Consider the following 20,174-nt stretch of genomic DNA (forward strand, 5'->3'; position numbering starts at 1 on the left):
GTGTCTTCTTTAGAGAAATGTTTATTTAGGTCTTCGGCTCATTTTTTGAGTGAGTTGTTTGCTTTTTCATATTGAGTTGTTTGACCTGTTTGTCTCTATTGGATATTAACCCGTTGTCAGTTGCATCATTTACTAATATTCTCTTTAATTCTGTCGGTTGTCTTTTCACTTGGTTGATGATTTCCTTTGCTGTGCAAAAGCTTTTAAGCTTAATTGGGTCCCATTTGTTTGTTTTTGCTTTGATTTCTTTTGCCTTGGGAGACTGAGCATAGAAGATATTGCTACAATTTATGTCCAAAATATTTTGCCAGTGTTCTCTTCTAGGAGTTTCATCATGTCATGTTTTCAGTCCTTTTTTTTTCTTTTCTGCACTGGGTCTTCGTTGTTGTGCATGGGATTTCTCTAGTTGTGGCTACTGAGCTTCTCATTGTGATGGCTTCTCGTTGTCGAGCACAGGCTCTAGGGTGCAAGGGCTTCAGTTGTTTCAGCTCACAGGCTCTAGAGTTCAGGCTTCATAGTTGTGGCACACAGGTTTAGTTCCTCCTCAGCACGTGGAATCCTAGATCCCAGACCAGGGATCAAACCCATGCCCAGCATTAGCAGGTGGATTCTCGACCACTGGACTACCAGGGAAATCTCTGACATGCCTTTATATTTATTAAAGCATCTTGAGTTTATTTTTGTATATGATGTGAGGGCGTGTTCCAGTTTCACTGATTTACATGTAGCTATCCAGCAACCTGCTCCAGTGTTCTTGCCTATAGAATCCCCATGGACAGAGGAGCCTGATGGGCTACAGTTCATGGGATTGCAGAGTCAGACACCACTGAGTGACAAAGCACAGCACAACACATCCAGCTTTCCTAGCACCTCTTGCTGAAGAGACTGTCTTTTCTCCATTGTATATTCTTGCCTCTTTTACTGTAGATTAATTGACTATGTCTGTTTTGGTGCTAATACCATGCTGAGTTTGGATTACTGTATCTTTGTAGTAGTGTCTGAAATTTGGAAGGGTTATGCCTCCTGCTTTGTTCTTTTTTCTCAGGATTTCTTTGGCAATCTGGGTCTTCTGTGGTTTCATATGAATTTTTGGATTATTTGTTCTTGTTCTGTTAAATATGCCATGGATATTTTGATGCAGATTGCATCAGATCTGGAGATTTCTTTGAGGAGTATTGTGATTTTTAAAATGTTAATTTTTATAATCTGAAAGCTTGGGATATCTTTCCATTTCTTTGAATCATCTTCTGTTTCCTTAATCAGTGTTTTATAGTTTTCAGCATGTAGGTATTTTACCTCCTCAGATAAGTTTATTCTTAGATTTTTTTATATGATTTTTAAACAGGATTTTTTTTACTTTCTCTTTCAGATATTTCATTATTAGTGTAAAGAAATGCAACAGATTTGTATATAGTAATCTCATATCCTGCAACCTTCCTGAATGCATATTTTAGTTCTAATAATCTTTGTCTCGAGACTTTAGGAGTCTCTATATAGAGTATCATGTCATCTTCAAATAATGACAATTTTACCTCTTCCTTTCCATTTGAATCCATTTTTGAGGAATTTTTTAAATTAAAGTATAGTTGATTTACATTGTTGTGCCAGTCTCTGGTGTATAACCAAATGACTCAGTTATATACGTAGATATGTTCTTTTTTTATATTCTTTTCTATTATGGTTTATCCCAGGAGATTGGATATAGTTCCCTGTGCTATACAGTAGGACCTTGTTGTTCACCCATTCTAAATGTAAAAGTTTGCATCTACCGACTGCAAATTCCCAGTCCATACCTCTCTCTCCCCACTTCCCCTTGGAAACCAAGTCTGTTCTCCCTGTGAGTCAGTTTCTGTTTTGTAGATAGGTTTGTTTGTGCCATATTTTAGATTCCACATATAATGATACTATATGCTATTTGTCTTTTTCTTTCTGACTTATTTCACTTACTACAATAATCACTAGATCTGTCCCTGTTGCTGCAAGTGGCATTATTTTTATAGCTGAGTAGTATTTCATTTAATATATCTATCATATCTTCTTTATCCATTCATCTGTCAATAGACATTTTGGTTGTTTTCATGTTTTGGTTATTGTGAATAGTGCTGCTATGAACATAGGAATGCATGTGTCTTTTTGAATTATATTAATAGTTTTCTCCAAGTATATTCCCAGAAGTGTGATTGCTAGAGCATATGGTAATTCTATTCTTAGTTTTCTGAGGAATCTCCAAGCTGTTTTCAATAGAGGCTTCATCAACTTACATTCCCACCAACAGTGTAGGAGGGTTCTCTTTTGCATTTGGATACATTTTATTTCTTTCTCTTGTCTGATTGATGTGACTAGGACTTCCAATGATACATTGAATAGAAGTGCCAAGAGTGGGCATCCTTGTCTTATTCCTGAATTTAATGGGAAGCTTTTCAGCTTTTCACAGTTGAATATCATGTTTGTTGTGGGCTTGTCAAAATGGCTTTTATTATATTGAGATATGTTCCTTCTATACCCACTTTGGCCAGAGTTTTTATCATGACTGGATGTTGAATTTTATCAAATGCTCTTTCTGTGTCATTGAGATGATCATGTGATTTTGTCTTTTCTTTTGTTAACGTGATGTATGTCATTGCTTGATTTGCATGTGTTGAACCATCCTTATGACCCTGGATTGAATACAACTTAAATCATAATGTGTGGTCCTTTTTTGTATTTTTGGATTTGGTTTGCTGATATTTTGTTGAGGATTTCTACTACTATATTCATCAACAATACTTACCTTTAATTTTCTTTTTAGAATCTTTTCTGTTTTTTTTTTTTTTTTAATCAGGGTGATGGTAGTCTCATAGAGTGAATTTGGAAGTGCTCCTATCTCTTCAAGTTTTTGAAATAGTTTGAGAAGGATAGGATTAGTTCTTTTTATGTTTGGTGGAATTCTTCAGGGAAGCCAACCAGTTCTGAATTTTTGTTTGCAAGGAGTTTTTAAAATTACAGATTCTATTTCATTTCTAGTGATCAGTCTGTTCAAACTGTTTCTCCTTATCTCTGTTTTGGCAGCCTGTATGTTTCTAGAAACTTGTCCATTTCTTCTAGGTTCTCCAATATGTTGGCTTACATATCTTCATAGTATACTCTTCTCTCTCTCTCTCTCTTTTTTTTTTTTTTTTTTGGTATTTCTGTGGTATCAGTTGTTACTTCTCCTCTTTCATGTCTTATTTTGTTTATTTGGATCCTCTCTTTTCTTCTTCATGAGGCTAGCTAGAGGTTTGTCAATTTTATCTTTTAAAAAATCAGCTTTTGGTTATATTGATCTTTTCAATTATTTTTTAATCTCTATTTTATTTATTTCTTCTCTGATCCTTGTAATTTCCTTTCTTCTTTTGACTTGAGGTTATCTTTGTTCTTCTTTTTCTAATTATTTTAAGTAATACATTAGGTTCTTTAAGACTATTTTTTGTTTCTTGAGGATGGTCTATATTGCTATAAACTTCCTTCTTAGAATTTCTTTTGCAATATCACCTAAATTTTGTATTGTTTTGTTTTCATTTTTCTTTGTTTCAAGGTATTTTATGATTTCTTGTTTGATTTCAACATTGTTTTTTTTTTTTAGTAACATGTTGTTCAGTCTCCATGAGTTTTTGTTCTTTTTCTGTTTTTCATTCTAGTTTCATACCATTATGGTTGGAAAAGATGCTTGAAATAATTTCTGTCCTCTTAAATATGTTGGGGCTTATTTTGTGACCTATTGTCTATTCTGGAAAATATTTTCATGCATACTTGAGAAGAATGTGTGTGTGTGTATGTATATATTTGTGTGTGTGTGTGTATGTATGTGTATGTCATGTCCTGTAGATATTAAGTCCAGTTGGTTTGTTGTGTCACTTAAAACTTCTGTTTTTTATTGATATTCTGTCTGGGTGATCACTCCATTGATGTCAGTGGGGTGTTAAAAGTCTCCTACTATTATTGTACTATTACCCATTTATCCCTTTATGTTAGTTAGTATTTGTTTAAGATATTTATTGTTGTTGTTTTCGTTCATTTACTAAGCTGTGTCCAACTCTTTTGTAACCTCATGGACTGTAGCGTGCCAAGGTCCTCTGTCCTTCACTAGTTCCTGGAGTTTGCTCAAATTCATGTCCATTGAGTCACTGAAGCTACCAAACCATGTCACACTCTGCCACCCCCTTCTCCTTTTGTCTTCAATCTTTCCCAGCATCAGGGACTTTTGCAATGAGTCAGCTCTTCTCATCAAGTGGCCAAAGTACTGGAGCTTCAGCAGCAGTCCTTCCAATGAATATTCAGGATTGATTTCCTTTAGCTTTGACTGGTTTGATTTCATTGCAGTCCAACAGACTCTCAAGAGTCTTCTCCAAAACCACAATTCAAAAACATCAATTCTTCAATGCTCAGCTTTCTTTATGGTTCAACTTGAAACTCAATGTTAAAAAAACCTAAGATCGACAGTCCTAAGATGGCGGAGGAATAGGACAGAGAGACCACTTTCTCTCCCACAAATTCATCAAAAGAACATTTGAACGCTGAGTAAATTCCACAAAACAACTTTTGAATGCTGGCAGAGGACATCAGGCACCCAGAAAAGCAGCCCATTATCTTTGAAAGGAGGTAGGAAAAAATATAAAAGATAAAAAGAGAGACAAAAGAGGTAGGGACAGAGATCTGTCCTGGGAAGGGAGTCTTAAAAAAGACAGAAGTTTCCAAACACCAGGAAACACTCTCACTGGTGAGTCTGTGGGGAGCCTTGGAACCTCAGAGGGCAACATAACTGGGAGGAAAAATAAATAAATACTTAAAACCCACAGATTACATGCCCAACGGTAACTCCCAGCAGAGAAGCAGCACAGATGCCGGCATCTACCACGAGCAAGCGGAAATTGGACAGGGAGGCTCAGGCTGCATTGCTTAGAGTAAGGACCTGGATGAATGTCCCAAGGGCAATCTGAGGCAACTAACTTGAGATAGCAAACCAGACTGTGGGATAGCTAACTAGCAAAAAGCACTAACCTAAGACACCGCCAGGCTGGCTCACAGAACAAAGGACTGAGCAGACTAGCCAGCTGTGGACCAGCCCATCCCCCGCCGGAGACAGGCAGGAGAGGGCAGCCAGAGCCAGAAGGGGGATGATCACGGCCCCAGAGAGGCATCATCTACCAAACTGCAAGCAGGCTTCGCTGCTAACCAAGACTTCTTGGGATTCTGGACGGTTGACATCTGCCAGGAGGGTCGCAGCCAGAGATCAGCTCCCCAGAAGAGACACAAGGCACACCTGAGAAGGCGTGCCAGTTGTAAACCCAGAAAACCGAGTGGCAGGGATGGGGGAGGTGATAAGTCAAAGCGACTGTGCTTGCCAAGCACCTGGTCACCTGAGCTGTGTGGACCTGGGAAGGGCACAACGCAGGCCCAACCGAGTCAACGCCTTTGTGGAGTACCCAAGTACCTGAACCTGAGTGGCTTAGACCTGGGAAGTGCATACAACCCAGGGCTGGCCTTAGACAGTTTCCAGCAGAGCATCTAGAGCCTAAGCAGTGTAGACAGGGAAAGCACACACGCCATGAGCGGGGGCAAACCCAGTGTGGCCGAGTCACTGTGAGCACATGCCAGTGTTATTTGTTTGCAGTGTTCTTCCCTGGTGGCTCAGAGGGTAAAGTGTCTGCCTACAATGCGGGAGACCCGGGTTCAATCCCTGGGTTGGGAAGATCCCCTGAAGAAGGAAATGACAGCCGACTCCAGTACTCTCGCCTGGAAAATCCCATGGACTGAGAAGCCTGGTAGGCTACAGTCCATGGGGTCGCAAAGAGTCGTACACGACTGACCAACTTCACATTCACTTTCACTTTTCCTCCCCACAGCACGACTGAACAAGTGAGCCTAAAAAAGTGTCCACCACAGCCCCCTTGTGTCAGGGCGGAAATTAGACACTGAAGAGACCAGCAAAGAGAAGAAGCTAAAATAAACAGAGGGAACTGCCATGGAAGTGACAGGTGCAATAGATTAAAATCCTGTAGTTAGCACCGACTACATAGGAAGGAGCCTATAGATCTTGCGAAGTATAAGCCTGATCAAGGAACTATCTGAAAATGAACTGACCCCACACTGTCCACAGGAACACCAGAGAAAGTCCTAGATATATTTTTACTATTATCATTCTTTAAATTTTTAAAATAAAAATTTTTTTAATTTTTAAGTCCTCTATTACACCTTTAATTTTCATTTTTATAACCTACTATTACTTTGCAAAAAAAAAAAAAGACCCTATTTTATAAAGCAAACTTCATATATATATTATAATTTTTGTGACTTTGTTTTTTTCTTCAGTATTGTATTTTTGAGAATCCAGCCTCTACTCTAGATTTTTAATCCTTGCTTTTTGGTATTTGTTATCAATTTTGTACCTTTAATAACCCAATCTTCAATACCCATTTTTACGTGGGAGCAAGATCACTGGCTTGACTACTCTCTCCCTCTTTGGACTCTCCTTTTTCTCCACCAGGTCACCTCTATCTCTTCCCTCCTCTTTCTCTTCTCTGCCCGACTCTGTGAATCTCTTTGTGTGTTCTGGACTGTGGAGAACACTTAAGGAACTGATTACTGGCTGGATCTGTCTCTCTTCTTTTCATTCCCCCCTTTATCCTCCTGGCCACTTCTGTCTCCTTCCTCCCTCTTCTCTTCTCTGTATAACTCCGTGAACATCTCTGAGCAGTCCAGACTGTGGAGAGCACATAACGAAGTGATTACTGGCTAGCTTGCTCTCTCCTCTTTTGATTCCCCCTCTTCTCCTCATGGTCACCTATATCTCCCTCCTCCCTCTTCTGTTCTCCATGTAACTCTGTGAACCCCTCTGGGTGTCCCTCACTGTGGAGAAACTTTTCATCTTTAACTTAGATGTTTTATCATTGGTGCTGTATAGATGGAGAAGTCTTGAAGCTACTGTAAGAATATGAATGAAAACCAGAGGCAGGAGGCTAAAGTCCAAATCCTGAGAACACCAGAGAACTCCTGACTCCAGGGAACATTAATTGATAGGAGCTCATCAAACGCCTCCATACCTACACTGAAACCAAGCACCACCCAAGGGCCAAGTTCCAGAGCAAGACATACCATACAAATTCTCCAGCAACACAGAAACACAGCCCAGAGCTTCAATATACAGGCTGCCCAAAGTCACACCAAACTCACTGACATCTCATAACTCATTACTGGACACTTCACTGCACTACAGAGAGAAGAAACCCAGCTCCACCCACCAGAATACCGACACAAGCTTCCCTAAGCAGGAAACCTTGACAAGCCACCCATCCAGCCTCTCCCACAGTGAGGAAACTCCACAATAAAGAGAACTCCTGGAAAGGCCTCCCCAAACACAGCAATATAAACAAGATGAAAAGGCAGAGGAATACCCAGCAGGTAAAGGAACAGGATAAATGCCCACCAAACCAAACAAAAGAGGAAGAGATAGGGAATCTATCTGATAAAGAATTCCGAATAATGATAGTGAAAATTATCCAAAATCTTGAAAACAAAACGGAGTTACAGATAAGTAGCCTGGAGACAAGGATTGAGAAGATGCAAGAAAGGTTTAACAAGGACCTAGCAAAATAAAAATGAGTTGATATATAATGAATAATGCAATAAATGAGATCAAAAACACTCTGGAGGGAACCAACAGTAGAATAATGGAGGCAGAAGATAGGATAAGTGAGGTAGAAGATACAATGGTAGAAATAAATGAAACAGAGAGTAAAAAAGAAAAACGAATTAAAATAAATGAGGACAACCTCAGAGACTCTCTGAGGCAATGTTAACAATCTCTGGGACAATGTTAAACACCCCAACATTCGAATCATAGGAGTCCTAGAAGAAGAAGACAAAAGAAAGACCATGAGAAAATACTTGAGGAGATAATAGTTGAAAACTTCCCTAAAATGGGGAAGGAAATAATCACCCAAATCCAAGAAACCCAGAGAGTCCCAAACAGGATAAACCCAAGGCAAAACACCCCAAGACACATATTAATCAAATTAACAAAGATCAAACACAAAGAACAAATATTAAAAGCAGCAAGGGAAAAACAACAAATAACACACAAGGGGAGGCCCATAAGGATAACAGCTAACCTTTCGATAGAAACTCTTCAGGCCAGGAGGGAATGGCAGGACATACTCAAAGTGATGAAAGAAAATAACCTACAGCCCAGATTACTGTACCCAGCAAGGATCTCATTCAAATATCAAGGAGAAATCAAAAGTGTTACCGACAAGCCAAAGCTGAGAGAATTCAGCACCACCAGACCAGCTCTCCAACAAATACTAAATGATCTTCTCTAGACAGGAAACACAGAAAGGGTGTATAAACTCGAACCTAAAACAATAAAGTAAATGGCAATGGTATCATACTTATCAATAATTACCTTAAATGTAAATGGGTTGAATGCTCCAACCAAAAGACAAAAACTGGCTAAATGGATACAAAAACAAGACCCCTATATATGTTGTCTACAAGAGACCCACCTCGAAACAAGGGACACACACAGACTGAAAGTGAAGGGCTGGAAAAAGATATTCCATGCAAATAGAGACCAAAAGAAAGGAGGAGTAGCAATACTCATATCAGATAAAATAGACTTTAAAACAAAGGCTGTGAAAAGAGACAAAGTAGGACACTACATGATGATCAAAGGATCAATCCAAGAAGATATAACAATTATAAATATATATGCACCCAACAGAGGAGCAGTGCAACATGTAAGACAAATGCTAACAAGTATGAAAGGGGAAATTAACAGTAACACAGTAATAGTGGGAGACTTTAATATCCCACTCACACCTATGGATAGATCAACTAAACAGAAAATTAACAAAGAAACACAAACTTTAAATGATACAACAGACCAGTTAGACCTAACTGATATCTATATGACATTTCACCCCAAAACAGTGAATTTCACCTTTTTCTCAAGCACACAAGGAACCTTTTCCAGCATAGATCACATCCTGGGCCATAAATCTAGCCTTGGTAAATTCAAAAAAATTGACATCATTCCAAGCATCTTTTCTGACCACAATGCAGTAAGATTAGATGTCAATTACAGGAGAAAAACTATTAAAAATTCCAACATATGGAGGCTGAACAACATGCTGCTGAATAACCAACAAATCACAGAAGAAATAAAAGAAATCAAAATATGCATAGAAACGAATGAAAATGAAAACACAACAACCTGTGGGAACCTGTAAAAGTAGTGCTAAGGGGATGGTTCATAGCAATACAGACATACCTCAATAAATAAGAAAAAAGTCAAATAGACAACCTAACTCTACACCTAAAGCAACTGGAAAAGGAAATGAAGAACCCAGGGTTAGTAAAAGGAAAGAAATCTGAAAAATTAGGGCAGAAATAAATGCAAAAGAAATAAAAGAGACCATAGCAAAAATCAACAAAGCCAAACGCTGCTTCTTTGAGAAGATAAATATAATTGACAAACCATTAGCCAGAGTCATCAAGAAACAAAGGGAGAAAAATCAAATCAATAAAATTAATAATGAAAATGGAGAGAGCACAACAGACAACACAGAAATACAAAGGATCATAAGAGACTCTATCAGCAACTATAGGCCAGTAAAATGGACAACTTGGAAGAAATGGACAAATTCCTAGAAAAGTACAACTTTCCAAAACTGAACCAGGAAGAAATAGAAAGTCTTAACAGACCCATCACAAGCGCGAAATCGAAACTGTAATCAGAAATCTTCCAGCAAACAAAAGCCCAGGTCCAGATGGCTTCACAGCTGAATTCTACCAAAAATTTAGAGAAGAGCTAACACCTATCCTACTCAAACTCTTCCAGAAAATTGCAGAGGAAGGTAAACTACGAAACTCATTCTATGAGGCCACCATCACCCTAATACCAAAACCTGACAAAGATGCCAAAAAAAGAAAACTACAGGCCAATATCACTGATGAACATAGAGGCAAAAATCCTTAACAAAATTCTAGCAATCAAAATCCAACAACACATTAAAAAGATCGTACACCATAACCAAGTGGGCTTTATCCCAGGGATGCAAGGATTCTTCAATATCAGCAAATCAGTCAAGGTAATACACCACATTAACAAATTGAAAAATAAAAACCATATGATTATCTCAATAGATGCAGAGAAAGCCTTTGACAAAATTCAACATCCATTTATGATAAAAACCCTCCAGAAAGCAGGACTAGAAGGAACATACCTCAACATAATAAAAGCTATATATGACAAATCCACAGCAAACATTATCCTCAATGGTGAAAAATTGAAAGCATTTCCCCTAAAGTTAGGAACAAGACAAGGGTGCCCATTCTCACCACTACTATTCAACATAGTTTTGGAAGTTTTGGCCACAGCAATCAGAGTAGAAAAAGAAATAAAAGGAATCCAAATTGGAAAAGAAGAAGTAAAACTCTCACTGTTTGCAGATGACATGATCCTCTACATAGAAAACCGTAAAGACTCCACCAGAAAATTACTAGAGCTAATCAATGAATATAGTAAAGTTGCAGGATATAAAATCAACACACAGAAATCCCTTGCATTCCTAGACATTAATAATGAGAAAACAGAAAGAGAAATTAAGGAAACAATTCCATTCACCATTGCAATGAAAAGAATAAAATACTTAGGAATATATCTACCTAAAGAAAAAAAAGACCTATATATAGAAAACTATAAAACACTTGTGAAAGAAATCAAAGAGGATACTAATAGATGGAGAAATATACTGTGTTCATGGATCAGAAGAATCAATATAGAGAAAATGCATATACTACCCAAAGCAATCTATAGATTCAGTGCAATCCCTATCAAGCTACCAGTGGTATTTTTCACAGAGCTAGAACAAATAATTTCTCTGGAAATACAAAAAACCTCGAATAGCCAAAGCAATCGAGAAAGAAGAATGGAACTGGAGGAATCAACCTGCCTGACTTCAGGCTCTACTACAAAGCCACAGTCATAACACAGTATGGTACTGGCACAAAGACAGAAATATAGATCAATGGAACAAAATAGAAAGCCCAGAGATAAATCCATGCAGCTATGGACACCTTATCTTTGACAAAGAAGGCAAGAATATACAATGGAGAAAAGACAATCTCTTTAACAAGTGATGCTAGAAAAACTGGTCAACCACTTTAAAAGAATGAAACTAGAAAACTTTCTAAAACCATGCTGAAAAATAAACTCAAAATGGATTAAAGATCTAAACATTTAAGCCCAGAAACTATGAAACTCCTAGAGGAAAACATAGGCAAAACACTGTCCGACATAAATCACAGCAGGATCCTCTGTGACTCACCTCACAGAATATTGGAAATAAAAGCAAAAATAAATAAATGGGACCTAATTAAAATTAAAAGCTTCTGCACAACAAAGGAAACTATAAGCAAGGTGAAAAGACAGCCTTCAGAATCAGAGAAAATAACAGCAAATGAAGCAACTGACAAATAATTAATCTCAAAAATATACAAGCAACTCCTGCAGCTCAATTCCAGAAAAATAAATGACACAATCAAAAAATGGGCCAAAGAACTAAAGAGACATTTCTGCAAATAAGACATACAGATAGCTAACAAACGAAAAGATGCTCAACATCACTCATTATCAGAGAAATGCAAATCAAAACCACAATGAGGTACCATTTCATGCCAGTCAGAATGGCTGCTATTCAAAAGTCTACAAGCAATAAATGCTGGAGAGGGTTTGGAGAAAAGGGAACCCTTTTACACTGTTGGTGGGAACGCAAACTAGTACAGCCACTATGGAGAACAGTGTGGAGATTCCTTAAAAATCTGGAAATAGAACTGCCATACAACCCAGCAATCCCACTGCTGGGCATACACACCAAGGAAACCAGAATTGAAAGAGACACGTGTACTCCAATGTTCAACACAGCACTGTTTATAATAGCCAGGACATGGAAGCAACCTAGATGTCCATCAGTAGACGAATGGATAAGAAAGCTGTGGTACATATACAGAATGGAATATTACTTTGCCATTAAAAAGAATACATTTGAATCAGTTCTAATGAGGTGGATGAAACTGAAGCCGATTATGCAGAGTAAAGTAAGCCAGAAAGTACTGGAACCAAGGAGACCTTGTTCCTTTAGTGAGTTTATTCCAGGCGCTAGGAGTGAAAATGAGCTTGCTCCTACTGGAGTTTAATTCCATTGCTTTTGACTCCAGAAAGATCCCAGTGCCTTTTGACAATGGCCAGGGTTTTCTGTATTTTCCCGCCAGTTTTTCCCAAAGGAAGCTCATTCTAAATACCTTTTCCACTGAGGTCTTTAAAGGAAAATGGAATTCTGGTTCATACTGTGGTCTCTTGCAACCTCAGGTCTTTAATGTGATCACTTTCAAATTTAAAAGATCCAGGTGGAAATATTTTAACTATGCTGGTAATAATTCTACAGAATACCTGAATTCTTAACACTGTTGTGTTTCAGTATAAGTGGTGACTTTTTCTTTTTATGTCTTTGATCTGGTTTTGTTCCTGTAATACAGCCACCCGATTTTGTGAGGGGGGGAATAATACGTGGTTTTTGTACAAAAATGTTTCTCAGTGTGTTATTTCGGAAAAGTGAAGGGAGGGAGTTGGGGAGACTGGAAGAAATTGATCAAGAAGGCCTAATCTCCCTCTTTTTCAGTGAATAAATGGAACATCATTTCTGGAAAAAAAAAAAGAAAAACACCAATCAGTATATTAACCCATATATATGGAATTTAGAAAGATGGCAACAATAACCCTGTATGCGAGACTGCAAAAGAGACAGTTGTATAGAACAGTCTTTTGGACGTGGGAGAGGGCAAGGGTGGGATGATTTGGGAGAATGGCATTGAAACATGTATATTATCCTATGTGAAACTATCACCAGTCCAGGTTCAGTGCATGATACAGGATGTTTGGGGCTGGTGCAATGGGATGACCTAGAGGGATGGGATGGGGAGGGAGGTGGGAGGGGCCTTCAGGATGGGGAACACATGTACACCCGTGGCAGATTCAGTCAATTTATGGCAAAACCAATACAATATTGTAAAGTAATTAGCCTCCAATTAAATAAATTTGTATTAAAAATAAATAAACACAGAACATCGTTTTCTTCTTCAGTGTTTTATAAAGCTCAAGAGCTCTACATAATAATCATAAGCATGCCAAATGATTCATAAAGGGTAAAATTTTGGGGAAAGGTGATATTTGAATTGAAAAATAAAATTTTATAATAAAACCATTTTATTATTGGACAGTCATGTTTTGTTCTTTTGAAAAGAAATACATAATAATGACTTTATTTGTTCAAATAAAAGGCACTTGATGCTCTTACAGATGTTTGGGAAAAGGAAATCTGTCTCTCCTTACATGTATAATTTCTTTCAATGTCCTGGTGGTAAACATTCACATAACCTGGAAATCTTCATCAGTGATTCACCTTACACATGAAATGTAAATAATATCTGGGAGTAAACCCATTACAAAATTATGTTACCTAAATCTTTCTAGTATTTTATCACCAAAATAAGAGAAATTAAAAAAAAAAAAACTAAGATCATGGCATCCCTTTTATTGGGTACATTTATGTAAATGAGTATAATATCATCCTCTTGTACTGATTCCTTTATCATTATGTAATGTCCTTCTTTTGGTGATGGACAGGGAGGCCTGGCGTGCTGCAGTTCATGGGGTCGCAAAGAGTCGAACACAACTGAGCGACTGAACTGAACCTAAAGCCCTTCTTTGTCTTTCTTTGTGACTTGTGTTTTAAAGTCTGTTTTGTCTGAGTATTGCTACCCTTATTTGTTTGTCATTTGTGTTTGCGTGAAATATCTTTTTCCATCCCCTTACTTTCAATCTGTGTGTGTCTTTTGTCCTGACGTGAGACTCTTTTAAGCAGCGTATTGTAGCTTCTTGTTTTTTATCCAGTCTGCCACTCTTTGTTTTGATAGGAACATTCAGTCCATTGACATTTAAAGGAGGTATGTACTTACAGTCATTTTCAGTTTTGTATTCCAGTTGTTATTGTAGTTTCTCTTTGTTCATTTCTTCTTCCTTTTGTTTTTTCTTTTGTGGTTTGATGATTTTCTTTTGCAGTATGCTTGAGTTCTTTTATTTTTCATTTTTATGTATCTTTTATATGTTTTTGATTTGTGATTACCCTGGATTACAAGTATATTGACCCATTATTATATCTACATGCTTTAAACTGATAGTCATGCAAGTTCAAACACATTCTAAAATGATCTACATTTTATACTGCCCTCCTCCACATTTTGTGATTTTTATGTCCTATTTTACAACTACATGCTTATCCTTTTGCTGGTAATTGTAGTTATAATTGTTTTTACAAATTTTTTTATTGTTTTTTTTTTTTTTTTACTCTGTACTGTCTTCAATCATCAAAGAAGGCAGTGGCACCCCACTCTAGTACTCTTGCCTGGAAAATCCCATGGATGGAGGAGCCTGGTGGGCTGCAGTCCATGGGGTTGCTAAGAGTCAGACACGACTGAGTTACTTCACTTTAACTTTTCACTTTCGTGCATTGGAGAAGGAAATGGCAACCCACTCCAGTGGTCTTGCCTGGAGAGTCCCAGGGACGGGGGAGCCTGGTGGGCTGCCGTCTATGGGGTCGCACAGAGTTGGACACGACTGAAGCAACTTAGCAGGCAGGCAGGTCTTCAATTATTTTATATATTTGCCTTTCCTGTTGTGTTTTTTTTCCCCATTACTATAGATTCTTGCTTCTTTTCTATTTAGAAAAGACCTTTCAATATTTCTTTTATGGTAGGTGTAGTATTGTTGAATTTGTTTAGTTGTTGCCTGTCTGAGAAATTCTTTATCTTTCTTTCTATTCTAGATGATAATCTTGCTGATAGAGAATCCTAGGTTTTTTCCTTTCAGTAATTGGAATATATTATGCTACTCCATTATGGCCTGTAAAATTTCTGCAGATAAATCAGCCGGTAGCTCTTTGGGGGGAGGGATCCCCTTGTAATTGGCTCTGTTTTTTTCTCACTGCCTTACAATCCTCTCTTTAACTTTTGCCATTTTAATTATGATATACCTTGGTGTGCTCTGTTTGGGTTAATCTTATTTAGTACCCTTTGTGCTTGCTATACTTTTTCCTTCTTTAGGTGTGGAAAGTTTTCAGCCATAATTTCTTCAAATACATTCCCATCCATTTCTCATTTTCTCCTTCTAGAACCCCTGTTGTGTAGGCTGGAATGTTTTATATTATCCCATATATTTCATATGTTGCTTTCAGTTTTTTCATTTGTCTTTCTGTCTGCTATTCTGATTGAATGATTTCTATTATTCTATCTTCTAGATCACTTGTTTGATCTTCTGTGTCATTTACTTTGCTATTCATTGCTTCTAGATTGGTTTTTATCTTGGTAATTGAATTGTCTAGTTTTGATTGGTTCATTTTTATACTTTCTAGTTCCTGTTACAGTGGTCTGCATTTCTATCAATAATGTTTCTTAATTATGTTAACTTTTTTATTACTACTTTTTTGAATTCAGGGTTTAGAGGACTGGTGATCTCCATTTCATTGTTTTTGCTTACAGAGGATTTCTTTGTTCTTTTAATTGGGAGTAGTCCCTCTAACTTCATTTTACTTGACTTTGTGTGTCTTTATTAATTTAAGAGAAACAGTTCTCTACCGTGATCTTGAAGGAATGTTTTTCCATGAGAGCATCCTGGTTCAGGGTGTGTGTGTCCAGTGTTTTTGGTGTAAGGGCTGGTTTTGGTATCAACATCAGCCATGTCTTTCCTTAGGTTGTGCTGACCATTATTCCCTAGATAGGGGGTGTGTTTCATGCTAGACTATCTAGAGCCTATGCAGAATGTGAGGCAGGGCTTCCTCTCTGCTCAGTGGCTATCCCATCTTGTCAGAGGCAAGGTCTGCTCCCTAGTTGTTGGATTAGAAGCTCTGAGGGTCAGGTTTGATCAGGCTCTGTTGCCTTTGAGTGTGTCCTCTACCCCGCAGCAGGTGACACCCATTCGGTCACAGAGCACCTATGTGCTGCCTGTGTAGCCATCTGTGGCTCTACTCAGAAACAGCTCAAGGTCACATCCATTTCTCTGTTGTGTTCATCCTAGATATAGCACAAGGCTGTGATGAGACACAGACTGAGGCTGGGGATCAGGGCATTGTGAATACAGGAAGTGAGGTGGCTGTGCTGCCCCTTGAGACCTGAGCTGCCTCTCTGGCAGATCTCTCCCAGAACTTGTTTGCTCCAGATCTACCACTAAGGTGTGGTAAGGAGTTGGTGGAGCCAGGGCACTCTCACTGGGAGACGAACCACCACCTATTCCTGAGTGTGCTGACAATGGCCTCCACAGCTCCACTCGGATCACATTCCAGCCACTCTCAGCTGTCTCTGAATAGCTAGATGAAGTCCTTTCCCAGGGCCTTTGTGTTCAAGGTTCAGCACTTAGCCACTACACACTCTTTTTTTCTTTAATTTTAAAAAAATATTTATTTTTTAATTGAAAGATAATTGCTTTACAGAATTTTGTTTTCTGTCAAACCTCAGGATGAATCAGCCATAGGTATACCTATACCCCTTCCCTTTTGAACCTTCCTCCCATCTCCCTACCCATCCCACCCCTCTAGGTTGATACAGAGCCCCCTGTTTGAGTTTCCTGAGGCATACAGTAAATTCCCGTTGGCTATCTATTTTACATATGGGAATGTAACTTTCCATGTGACTCTGTTCATACATCTCACCCTCTCCTCCCCTCTCCCCATGTCCATAAGTCTATTCTCTATGTCTATCTGTCCACTACTCCCCTATAAATAAATTCTTCAGTACCATTTTTCTAGATTCCGTATATATGTGTTAGAATACGATATTTATGTTTCTCTTTCTGACTTACTTCACTCTGTATAATTGGCTCTAGGTTCACCCACCTCATTAGAACTGACTCAAATGCATTCCTTTTTATGGCTGAGTAAAATTCTATTGTGTATATGTACCACAACTTCTTTATCTGTCCATCTGTTGATGGACATCGAGGTGGCTTCCATGTTCTAGCTATTGTAAATAGTTCTGCAATGAACAATGGGATTACATGTGTCTTTTTCAACTTTGGTTTCCTCAGGGTATAGGCCTAGGAGTGGGATTGCTGGGTCATATAGTGGTTTTGGAGAAGGCAATGGCACCCCACTCCAGTGTTCTTGCCTGGAAAATCCCATGGATGGAGGAGCCTGGTAGGCTGCAGTCTATGGGGTCACTGAGGGTCAGGCATGACTGAGCGACTTCACTTTCAATTTTCACTTTCATGCACTGGAGAGAGAAATGGCAACCCACTCCAGTGTTCTTGCCTGGAGAATCCCAGGGACAGAGGAGCCTGGTGGGCTGCCGTCTATGGGGTCGCACAGAGTCAGACACGACTGAAGCAACTTAGCAGCAGCATGGTGGTTTTATTCCTAGTTTTTAAGGAATCTCCATACCATCTTCCATAGTAGCTGTATCAATTTACATTCCCACCAACAGTTCAAGAGCATTCCCTTTTCTCCACACTCTCTCTAGCATTTATTGTTTGTAGACTTTTTGATGATGGCCATTCTGACTGATGTGAGGTGATATCTCATTGTAGTTTTGATTTGCATTTCTCTAATAATGAGTGATATTGAGCATCTTTTCATGTGTTTATTAGCCATCTATATGTCTTCTTTCAGAGAAGGCAATTGCAACCCACTCCAGTACTCTTGCCTGGAAAATCCCATGGATGGAGGAGCCTGGTAGGCTGCAGTCCATGGGGTGGCTAAGAGTCGGACACAACTGAGAGACTTCACTTTCACTTTTCACTTTCATGCATTGGAGGAGGAAATGGCAACCCATTCCAGTGTTCTTGCCTGGAGAATCCCAGGGACGGCGGGGCCTGGTGGGCTGCCGTCTATGGGGTCGCACAGAGTCGGACACGACTGAAGCGACTTAGCAGCAGTAGCAGCAGCAGCATGTCTGCTTTGGAGAAATGTCTGTTTCGGTCTTTTCCCCACTTTTTGACTGGGTTGTTTGTTTTTCTGGCATTGACTTGTATGAGCTGCTTTTATAGTTTAGAAATCAACCCTTTGTCAGTTGTTTCATTTGCTATTATTTCCTCCCATTCTGAGGGTTGTCTTTTCACCTTGCTTGTAGTTTCCTTTGCTGTGCAAAAGCTTTTAAGTTTAATCAGGTCCCACTTGTTTACTTTTGTTTTTGTTTCCTTTACTCTAGGTGGTGAGTCATAGAGGATCTTGCTTTGATTTATGTCATCGAGTGTTCTGCCTATGTTTTCCTCTAAGAGTTTTATAGTTTCTGGTCTTACATTTAGGTCTTTAATCCATTTCCAGTTTATCTTTGTGTATGGTGTTAGGCAGTGTTCTAATTTCATTCTTTGACATGTAGCTGTCCAGTTTTCCCAGCACCATTTGTTGGAGAGGTCTTTGCCACATTGTCTTTGCCCCATTGTATATTCTTGCCTCATTTGTCAACAAAAAAAAGGTACCCATAGGTGCATGGGTTTATTTCTGGGCTTTCTATCTTGTTCCATTGGTCTATATTTCTGTTTTTGTGACAGTACCATACTGTCTTGATGACTGTAGCTTTGTAGTATAATCTGAAGTCAGGAAGGTTGATTCCTCTAGCTCAATTCTTCTTTCTCAAGACTCCTTTGGCTATTCGGGGTCTTTTGTGTTTCCATATGAATTGTGAACTTTTTTACTCTAGTTCTGTGGGAAATGCCATTGGTAATTTGATAGGGATCTCACTGAGTTTGTATTTTGCTTTTGATAGTATAATCATTTTCACAATATTGATTCTTCCTACCCAGGAACATGGAATATCTGTACACCTGTTCATATCATCTTTGATTTCTTTCATCAGTGTCTTATAATTTTCTGTGTACAGTTCTTTTGTCTCCTTAGGCAAGCTTATTCCTAGATATTTTATTCTTTTTGTTGCAGTGATGAATGGGATTGATTCCTTAATTTCTCTTTCTGATTTTTCATTGTTAGCATATAGAAATGCAAGTGATTTCTGTATATTGATGTATCCTGTGACTTTGCTGAATTCACTGATTGGCTCTAGTAATTTTCTCATAGTATCTTTGGGGTTTTCTATGTACACTATCTATCATGTCATCTGCAAACAGTGAGAGCTTTACTTCTTCTTTTCTGATCTGGATTCCTTTTATTTCTTTTTCTTCTCTGATTGCTGTAGCTAGGACTTCCAGACTATGTTGATTAACAGTGGTGAAAGTGGACATGCTTGTCTTGTTCCTGATGTTAGGGGGAATGTTTTCAGTTTTTTGCCAATGAGAATGTTTGCTGTAGCCTTCTCATATATGGCCTTCACTGTGTTGAGGTAGGTTCCTTCTGTGCCCATTTTTCGAAGAGTTTTAATTATAAATGGGTGCTGAATTTTGTCAAAGGCTTTTCCTACATCTATTGAGAATGTCGTATGGTTTTTATCTTTCCATTTGTTAATACAGTGTATAACATTGATTGATTTGTGTATATTGAAGAATCCTTGCATCCCTGGAATAAACCCAACTTGATCATGGTGTATGAGCTTTCTGATGTGTCGCTGAATTCTGTTGGCTAAAATTCTGTTGAGGATTTTTGCATCTATGTTCATCAGTGACATTGGCCTGTAGTTTTCGTTTCTTGTGTTGTCTTTGTCTGGTTTTGGTATTAGGGTGATGGTGGCCTCGTAGAATGAGTTTGGAAATGTTCCTTCTGCAATTTTTGAAAGAGTTTTAGAAGAATAGGCATTAGCTTTTCTCTAAATGTTTGACAGAAATCTGTGAAGCCATCTAGTCCTGGGCTTTTGTTTGGGGGGAGATTTTTTATCACAATTTCAATTTCAGTGCTTGTAATTGGGTTGTTCATAATTTCTATTTCTTCCTGGTTCAGTCTTGGAAGATTGAACTATTCTAAGAATCTATCCATTTCTTTCAGGTTATCCATTTTATTGCCAAACAGTTGTTCATAATAGTCTCTTAGAATCCTTTGTATTTCTGCATTGTCTGTTGTAACCTCTCCTTTTTCATTTCTAATTTTGTTGATTTGATTCTTCTCGATTTTTTGCTTGATGAGTCTGGCTAAAGGTTTGTCAATTTTTCTTATCTTCTCAAAGAACCA

The 20,174-nt window shown here is 38.4% G+C and overlaps 1 protein-coding gene across 7 annotated transcripts in view; it reads left to right on the forward strand.

Moving 5' to 3' along the window:
- MEIKIN (meiotic kinetochore factor) overlaps positions 1-20,174 on the forward strand; it is a 135,570-nt gene that overhangs the window by 31,128 nt on the left and 84,268 nt on the right. The window contains exon 7 of one of the 7 annotated variants that reach the window (XM_086410435.1): positions 5,862-6,297. The exons of 5 other annotated variants lie outside the window; for them this stretch is intronic. In XM_086410435.1, coding sequence (XP_086266561.1) covers positions 5,862-5,878 — 17 coding nt within the window. In that variant the 3' untranslated portion in view covers positions 5,879-6,297. Of the gene's footprint in view, positions 1-4,207; positions 4,843-5,861; positions 6,298-20,174 lie in introns of those variants that run through there. One more of the 7 variants, XM_086410433.1, reaches the window with a different exon arrangement.

This window comes from Bos grunniens, chromosome 7 (assembly GCF_055505025.1).
Source record: "Bos grunniens cultivar Pamir isolate PY7600 chromosome 7, Bosgru_T2T1.0, whole genome shotgun sequence".
Taxonomy (NCBI): domain Eukaryota; kingdom Metazoa; phylum Chordata; class Mammalia; order Artiodactyla; family Bovidae; genus Bos; species Bos grunniens.